Source organism: Pholis gunnellus, assembly GCF_910591455.1.
Source record: "Pholis gunnellus genome assembly, chromosome: 17".
Lineage (NCBI taxonomy): Eukaryota > Metazoa > Chordata > Actinopteri > Perciformes > Pholidae > Pholis > Pholis gunnellus.
The window spans coordinates 16,801,324-16,810,812 of NC_136544.1; the positions used below are offsets into that span (position 1 = coordinate 16,801,324).

Here is a 9,489-nt window from a genome sequence, read left to right on the forward strand (position 1 = left end):
AGATGTCAGCTTGAGAGCAGCTAATAGCCTGCTGTGCTCTCAGCTAAGTGCTATTGCTCAACAGTGTTCTTTTAAAATGAACTGACACAATGATTGCAAAAATGAGTGCCGATTTACAAAATGTAGAAAGTGTTGTTTCCCTCATGAGCCAAATGTTTGTTTACAATATTAAATTATTTTGTACATACCTGAAATGCCTCAAGCGTTTACTCTGAATATTGGAACTATTGGTATTGGGGGGGTAACTTCATATCCCAGATGTGTTAGATCATCTGCATTTACAACAGATGGGCACACTTTGTAACGATCATTCCAGATCTTCATCTACCTCTCCTCAGGAATCCCAGAGGTGGGGAGAGAAAGACAGCTAGAAAGGAAATATTCTAAACATCAAGAGGCTATTTTGCTTTGAGAGAAGCAGAGCTTTCCAAACATCTGTGAAATCACTGAGTCACCGAGTACGATTGTACCTTAAAAACAAAAAAGACTCATGAGTGAGAAAAGGTTACGTTACAGAATAAAACATTTTTATAGACCGATAAATTGATTGTTAGATTTGAGTATAACTTTGCATCAGTACATAAATACACTGTTAAAAATATTGCATAATTTATGCAGATTAGAATTTAGACATTCAACCAGTCAAGAATGTTATTCTACCATCCTGACTTTCTTCTTTTTTTCTTGAGTTTTTATACTGCCTAAATGGAGAAGTCCACAGAGGGAACAGATGGCAGAGTAGTTCCAGGATATTCCTGTTACGCCCTCTTGACTTTGTGCTGTCCTGTGTCAGACTGCACATCTGAGGGATCTAAATTGTTCATTACATTTCCAGACTGTCTTTCTGCCTCTTTATTCACTACGCTAACACAGTGGTGCCCACGGAGATAAAACCGCCAGGGCTTCTTGGCCCATTCCCCGTGAGATTCAATTCCAATGCGTGGTGCTGATACTATGTCGTCGGGTTCTGCTGGATTTGTGTCGGGCTCCCTCTCCAGCCACACGTCTGGGTCTGAGGCGAGGTCTCGACGATCAAAACAGCGGGGTATATTTAGAGCTTGGCACAGCTTGGAAGGCCCGTTGCAGAGCTCTTTGTCCTTCAGTTGTCGGGCTCCCTCTTTGCGTCTGGCTGTCCTCAGCTGCCTCATGACGGGCTGACCCTGCAGGGGCTCCATGGAGCGCAGCAGCACGGCAGCACCCTCCCCTGGGGATACAGCACACAATATGCATCAGTCAGCAAGGCTCCACTCGGTCTCCTTCCTTTTGCCCTTTATCCACTGATGATAAAAAAAGAAAACCACTGCTGTATTGATTTAGTGTCATATTAATAATAAAACACTTGGAAGGCAGATTGAACCAAAAAGGGCTTTTATAAAATGTATCTGTTTGCATGCTTCAGTAGACATAATGTCTATCACCTTTGGCTGACACTGCTTTTACCTTCACTAGACACGTTCATACACAGGTAGATGCCATAGATCGGATACACATAGATTGTGCCAGGCTTCATGAACATGGCTGTGGTCCTCTCAGTGCGTTTGCCTCCTGCTGAGTGTGAAGCTTTGTCCTCCCCTCCAAGGTAGGCTTCAGTTTCCACTATTCTCCCTCGCAGCTCAGTACCATCTGCACACCTGCGGACCAACACCTGCAGGGACAAGGTCAGATTATGTTCTATTATGATCAGTCAATTAATCGGTTAGTCAGTCAAGTTCAGGCTTTTCAAATGTTATTTTATGGTTGTTTTTTTTAAGCCTTCTGTGAAGTAAATTGCATATCTTTGAATGTGGACTGTTGATCCTACAAAACCTCTGAAGATGTGTGACCATGGCCTTTGGGAATTTGTGAAGGGCATATTTCACTAGGCCTATTGGCAAACCCTATATAGACCAATCAATCAATCGATTGAGGATGAAAATAATCTTTAGTTGCAGTCCTACATTACCCGTGAACGGTCTGGATGCATTTTGTTGTTTGTCCGGTTGTAGTTTGTAAAGTTGTCTGATCAACTATGATACAATGTTACAGTGTAACAATGGAGGACTGAACAGCTGCTGAAGGAAATACAAAGTAACCAGAGGTGGCAAGACTTTCATTGTTCTGGACAAGATATGTCTACAGAGCATCAAATGGCTTTCAGACATCATCGTTACAAAATGTATTAATGTAGGTGAGATGGCAGCATTACCTTGCCGAGGAATGCTTTAGCCAAACGGATACAGGGTTGTTTGAAAAAGTCCTCTTCAAGTCTGTGCTGCAGGTCATTGTTGATGAAATGATGGCTCAGCTCCGTCTCAGCACTTTGAGGATTTTCACACTTCTTATTCAGTTTGGCAGGTGAAACCTCTGCTGGTTGAGGTGTCGCTGCTCCTTTCAATGCTGGCATCTTTCTTTTTCTCCCTGCCATCATAACGTTACAGCGAAACACTTTGGACATTTAAATAAACATTATTTGACACCCTCACTATCTGTTTTACAATGTCAACATCATTTTTACATATTCTTTAAACCATTAACTTTCTCATGTATGTGTGCTTTATAGTAGATTAAGGGCACAGTGCTAGCGCTAACATACAGGAAGTAACGATTGTTTTGTATCTCTTAAAGGGGCCGCGCACTATTTCTGGCAATCACTATGTCGCGATTTAGTTTTCCTGTTAAGAGTGTCTATCCAGGCTGTGTGGAGGAAGGTCCATCATGTGTCTTTTCCACATAATCCTCAAACGTGACTGTGCAGCCCCTTAGCGCTTCAAATAACAGACAAATGGGTAGGGATAGGTAAACAACACCCCCCGTTAACCCTGGGCTTTTCCTGCTGCTGTCTTATCTTCTCAGCCTCATTTGAAAACACTAGGCTCTAATATAAGACGTTATAAATAGAGCTGGTGTGCTCATGCCTGCCTGTGCCCAGGAAGTGAATGGCGCCAGATTGCCCCCAGGCACTGCGGTTCCATGTGGCTTTCTGGAAGACTAACAGTGTGTGACATGGTGCCACGCCATAGACCACAACTTTATCAGGAAAGAACAAGTTTGCTGTGCTGTTGTGAAACACTGTGCTGACCTAGAGCTCATGAATGCATGCATTGACTGATGTGAGTGGATGGATAGGCAGATAGATAGTAAAATAGGGAAAATGCAGAGTGGGGGGGATAGATTAGTGATGTTATGTATAACATAGATCTGTCATTAAAATTGTTGAGATGTATTGCTAACAGAGGAAAAACATTGGTTGAGGTTTAAAAAAGGGCACATTTTTGTATGTGTTTCACATACTTCTTAATTTAGCTTTGTGTCCATTTGCATGTTTAGCCCCGAGTTACTAAACTACATGAAGCCGTCGTCACAGAATTACATTTCCAGTGTGCAAAATCTTCTTCCTGTTAAGCTTTTTGTAGTTGCTGCCCAGACTGGTTTTGCGCAGCTTCTTTAAGTTCATTGTTCTGCAATCATTCCTATATGTTTTATAGAGATGACCTTTTCAATCTCTTCCGCTTGCACAGACCTGCTCTTCTGAGATGGCTTTTTCTCCCCACATTGCTGGCAACAAACATGATCTCAGTTTCTGCTGCACCTTTACACACAGAATAGATTCACAATGCCTTTCTTTATAGCCGGGGCATTTTCTTACTTCTGATGTCCATCAGCATTGTTTTCCTGCCTGCTGCACTCAGCATAGCAGTGTTCTTCTGCAGATCCTGCTGAGCTTTCTGCAGCTGCAGCATGAGCTCTGACACATCCCTGTCTTCAGTCTGGAAAACCTTTGTGCTTTGACTGGGAGTCTTCTCCTGTCCTCCTGCAGCTGGGTTGGTGCTTTGGGGACGGTAACTACTTGTTCACCTTGTCATATCTGGAAAAAGTCTGATACCTGACTTGATTGGTAAAATCCTATGATTACAGAAGAGGCACAAACTATCGACAGGCTTGTGTGCATTAGTGCCAGTGAGCTGCTGTTAACGAGAGTTTTAATCAAATTGTTGTTATTATGTTAACTGTGCATTGGAGATTTTAAATAGGTTACAGCTCCCCAAACCTCGAAAGAGTTTCAGAGAGAGAGAGAGAACAGTTGAGTGGATGATAAATATGATATGTGTAGTCAACAAGTATATCCTGACTGTAGGGGAAGAATTTTCTTTTTCTCACTTCCACTTTTAATACTCCAAATATTACACGTTTTTTTTGTATACTGTTTTGCATATAAAATATGACATTTAGTATAATAAGGAATTTTCTTCAGTCTTTTATTCATTAACTTAAAAGAAGAAAACACAGATAGCAACATTACAAAGAAAATCTACCCCCACAGAGGCCTCTCCTTCAGTTAATCAGATCTTTGGAGAGGTGCCAGTAAGTGCAGCATGCTGGTGAGTGGGTGTAGGTGTGTGTGTGTGTGTGTGTGTGTGTGTGTGTGTGTCTGTGGCATTGCAGAAAAAGGTTGAAGGTGCACAACATTGGATTGATGGTAAATTGATATACTGCAATAGCATCAATCATATAAAGACATGGATTGATGTATAGGGCCAGGATATGATCTAGACAGAAATCTGCTGAGCATGTTCAGTAGAAGAGTTCTGGCGTGATTTGTTGACTTTGTCGTGGCTGGTGGACCAGTAAAGGCCATTGTTTGCTTTGACTGTTTCCACTGCCTGTCAGCAGTGATGCTGTGGTCTTTTCCGAGCAGCTTTCATTGCTACTGCGGCCGATAATCTTAGAAGCCAAAGCCTGGCTGTAGCGTTGCATTCTGGATCACTTTCAACTCCAGCAGTCACCGATAGTGACGCTGAGCAGGGACGCCAGAGACTCATCTGTGTGTGCAGATGGACAAGCAGAATGCAGGCAGACTGAAAATATCTTACTACACCATGAGTCAGAATAAGGGTTGATCGGCTGGGTGTGATATCCTCTGTGTTAAAAATATTACATTTTGATTGAAGTTATTATTATATTGATAAAGTTTATGTAAATTAAAATGTACACAGTGAAATATTTCAATTACTTTTTCATGAATCTCTCTATATATATTCTGCATAGTTTAAATACAGTGGTAGACTGGCACTGATATCTTTGCTTTAAATATGGTCATATGAAAATATTACATCAAACACATGACTGAAATAAATTGAAAAAAGAATGTCACTGTTTCGTCCTGCCATGTTTATGATATCTTACGTCTGAATGCTAGTACCATCAGTGCAAGAGTCAAAATGCTTTCCCTGAGTAATTGGCAACATTTTATTTATTGTCTCTACTTGTTTACTTTTTTCTTGGTGACTTCTTCTGTGGTATAACACATTTTGCCAGAGTGACAAACCCTTTACCTCCATGCAACAGTGTGGCATGAATGTCCTCAAAGCAACTGTCACTTACGCATGTAAACAAAGGAGTACGGTGGTAGAGTTCAGCATAGGTACTCTAGACTCTTTGTCTCTATTATATGAGAGCCACAAGTTAAAATAAAGACTATTTACTATCTCGGCTGTTGTTTGTTGTAAATAAACACTGTAGCAGCAACGTGTCATAACTTTTGAGCTGCTGAGATGACCTCTTGTTCTGTACTGTGTTACATTTCTATTGCTTAAATGACATATTTATAACTATGATATAATTCAATCACAAGGTGCGGCAGTAATCTTGTAAGTGAATGGGGAATTATAATAGTTTAAAAAAAATAAACATAAACACAAAGATCAGCTTTCAGTAAGTAGGCTACTTCTAATACAAATACTGCATATCAGCCTCTGAAATGGCATCCAAGAAACCTCTCCAGTAGTACCTTTTAACTGCAATCATTCTTTTACGCACAAGAGAGGCTTATTCTCAACGAACCGATGAGTGGCAGAGCCTGGTAATCATCTGCATCCTCGGTGTTTGGGATAAATTATTAATTGATGACAATAAATGATTCATGAGTCTCTTTTCTTGTTTGCTGCAGAGGTGTGGTGTGTGCTGCACAGGTGGCTGGGTTCTCACTGGGAGGAAAAGAGGAGGATTATTTCATGTGAGACCCAGTTCAGACATCTGCACAACAGAAACATGGAGAAGCATCTGGGATCACATGCCAACAGAACCACAAATGTTTGGGAATACCACGCATGCATGTGTCTACTGTATGTTTTTTTAACCTGCCAAGTAAAATGAATGAACCCATAGTCATTTTTTAAACCATACAGCAGTTTCAAAGCATAAATGAGAGTCAATGACAGTTTGACGGCTGTTTTAGTAGATCATTAAATGACAAAAAACTCAGCCTTCCATCTGTTTGGTTTATGGATTGAGCCTGCACTAAAATCTCCATGACCTTTCTCAGTCTACTCTGATAACAGCTTCCTTGTCTCAGCTCACACCTGTGGCTCTCAGAGGGAACAACCGTTGAGTCAGAGAGGGGGAAAGGGAGGGAGGGCTGTCTGCAGGATCTCACTGGTCCTATCACAAAAACAAGGGAGTATAAATCTACTCAACAAGACCACAGTCTCCTTCTGCTGGTATTTAGCAGCAGTACAGTATTTTGCCATTTGCCAGTAATCATTGAATACAAATATGCATTATATTTTAATTCAGTGATGTCAGCTCTACACTGCTGTTGATTGTGTGATCAGTACAGCTACAAACAAAACATTAACTTGACAACATTTCATTGTGGATTAATATGTCTTTTCTGTTGACATACTAAAGTGCCATAAATTCTGACACAATAGACACAAATGTCACATGCTTGTAAACTGTACTTGTCTCCTTTTGAATATTTCTTTGGTGTGGTAAACCAAGTCACCCATGTACGAACTGAAACCTCTCTGTGGTCTTAACTTAGAAACTCTACTTGGTTGAAGAAAGAGGAAGCCGTTTATGAACCATCTGACAATGCACTTTTGCTTAAACATTATCCTTGCATTCAGCCCTTTTATCTGTGTCTGATTGATGGGGCTTCAGGGGGCCTTGAGTGCACCTAGGTCCTGCGTCGCTTCCTAATTGCTGCCTTTGCACCAGCTTCAACCCTCCGATATCCCAGGGTACACGTCGCCATTAATTACTACAACTTCCCAGCGTATCAATCAGGCCACTGAAGGGTCCTTACATAGCTGAGTGAAAGAGTTGTTGAAATCCTATAAACTCCTGCGGTGGAAATACTGGCTTTTGCCTAGTTTAGGAGCATGTCTGGATCATTTAGGTTTTCATTGTGCCTTTCAGTCATGCTTGCAGGGACGAGACCCTTGGGTGCAAGACAGAGAGGAGAGTTGAGCTAAGAGACAGCTCGCCTTTCATACTGTAAACTACATAACAAGACCAGTTGTGAGACCTGTCTGCTGTGTGCCTGATGGGGCATATTTTTGGCTCAGCCTCACATTTGAACAAATTGTAATGAAAAAAAGAGGAATAGGGTGTTTCTTGCTTCAGATATTACTCACATATGCGAGCAGAGCTGCTGATGTTGTTTAGCTGGGGAGGAGCCGTGGAAGAGCTGCGGAGGAGGTGTTAGAACATTTTAAACCACACTTAAAGACACATATTATATTTCCTGTAGTAAGAATACTGCTAGTGGCTTGAAAGTACGTTTACTTCTGCTGAATAAACATATATCTATGGTATAGTATCACTTCAGAATTTTATTACAGACTCCTCTGTCTGATTTTGTTTTCATTCACTAAAAAAAACAGAGCAGGGTAGTAACAAAGTAGTCAAGTACAGTTTGTGAGGTAGTTTCAGAGTATTTATAATTGATTCTACTTTATACGTTTACCTCACTACAATTATTTCTGTTATTCTAATGTATTTATTGTATTTCTTTATACAACACATGGGATCGCATCATTGGATCATGATGCATTGCCAGTTTAAACCAGAAAAGTGTAAAAATGTAACAGATAATTTATAGTATAGTATATTTTGCTGTTAACACTGTACTTTTACTGAAGTAACATCTGGAAAACAAGACTTGGAATGTAATATTTGTAGTGCGGTATTGCTACTGTTACTTGAGTAAAAAGTGTGAATACTTCTTCCACTACTGGAAAAAACTGTATTGATCTGCTATTTCCAGTAGATCTGCAGAGAATATTATTCAATGTAAAAGGCAGGCACTCTTAAGACCCCTTGTTCTACAAAAACAAACAAATGATCTGCCCTGTCAGCATAAAAATGGGATTACATTATACTTCCTTTATTTAAATAGCAGAAAGTTCAGTGGTGAGTTTTATCAAAGGAGCTCTCTTCCAGGAACCGGAGCCTCTTGTGCCCTAAAACCTCATCTAAGGAAAACGGTGTACTTGGTGCCCCTTGTCGGCACCTCAGAAACCTTCTGCTTCCCAACATAAATCTCTCTCCTGGAGAATATCCCCAGGTGGATCTGAGCTTTCACTGAAACCATGATGGAATGTACTGTAATGGTCTTTTCATTAAATGGATCAGCAGCCTGTATTAGCGGAGACAGTAGAATGGCCCAAGTTACTCTCTTTTACAGTATAAAGTAAAGGGATTTTTAATGTGAAGTGTTGGACTCTTGTTATTTATTTTCACAGATTTAATGCATTTATTAATGTATTAACCAACTAACCATGAAACATTGTGTTACTGGTGCGTTTAAAAAAAATATACATTCAAAATGCATTAGACAGTTTAGATATTGAAGTCACACAGCTTATTGCTGTGAAAATGCCTCGGTAATGCCGGAGGGGTTTAAGTATGAATTAATGATAAAGATTTAGCTGCAGAATCCCAAGAGAGCCAATAGGAGGAATCTCGGGAATGATGGGAAAATAATGGCATGCCACACATGTGAATCTCATTTTTGGGTGCATTTGGATTCATTCATCCATTAGACAATGTTTCTGTTACTTTATTATGAACATATGAACATTATGAACATATCCTGACATTGACAATCACATTATTTACAATTGCTTTTGAGTTATGTCGTTTTTTTATGTTGCTGTGTATAACCCTTGCTCATATGAATATGCTCATTGAATTGAAGAAAATGTGTGATATTTATGTAATAGACAACCAGTTTCTTCATTGGCTCAGGACTGTATAATTCACTGAAATGTACTGGGAGCACAGGGTTCAATGATATCATGGGATCATTGTGTCATGTGGCAACGCTGCCTGATTTGTCCAAGAATGGACTAAAAATGGGGAAAAAACATGGTTTACATAATACATTTGTAACAGTCATTGACCTGTTTACACAATGTGTTCATCAACATTTCTGTATTCATATCTATTAATTCCAGACACTGTTTGGTAGACTTGGTGTGATTTTAAGGGTTTACAGATCACTTACGTCATGCTTATCAGTTATTAGAAAATCCGTTTCTTGTTTTTTTGTATGACAGAAAACCCCAAAATTCAAGAAGTAAACCCAGAATAAACAGTGAGAGTGTATGCAGATGGGAGAAGGAGGAGAGAAGAGGATTGTCATATCTCAAAACTCTGGTGACTTTTTCAAGTGTGCGAAATGTGATGCATAGTGCATAACCTCAAATTATTCTTGGGAAGTTT

At 40.1% G+C, this 9,489-nt stretch overlaps 1 protein-coding gene across 1 annotated transcript; it reads right to left on the reverse strand.

The window, feature by feature from the left end:
• Window positions 1–9: 9 nt before the first annotated feature.
• On the reverse strand, window positions 10–2,547 carry mpg (N-methylpurine DNA glycosylase). The gene is made up of 3 exons (XM_079176858.1): window positions 2,186–2,547; window positions 1,441–1,645; window positions 10–1,204 (listed from the first exon to the last, which is right to left on the reverse strand). The coding sequence occupies exons 1-3, from the start codon at window positions 2,432–2,434 to the stop codon at window positions 759–761; spliced, it is 900 nt and encodes a 299-aa protein (XP_079032984.1). The 5' UTR covers window positions 2,435–2,547; the 3' UTR covers window positions 10–758.
• Window positions 2,548–9,489: the final 6,942 nt, after the last annotated feature.

Bases quoted from the DNA above. Each gene is read 5' to 3' on its own strand.
- mpg (XM_079176858.1), bottom strand. From the start codon at position 2,434: ATGTCCAAAGTGTTTCGCTGTAACGTTATGATGGCAGGGAGAAAAAGA. The intron at 1,646-2,185 runs GTAATGCTGCCA...TTGTCCCTGCAG, and splicing joins CTAAAGCATTCCTCGGCAAG to GTGTTGGTCCGCAGGTGTGC. The intron at 1,205-1,440 runs GTAAAAGCAGTG...CTGTATCCCCAG, and splicing joins TATGAACGTGTCTAGTGAAG to GGGAGGGTGCTGCCGTGCTG.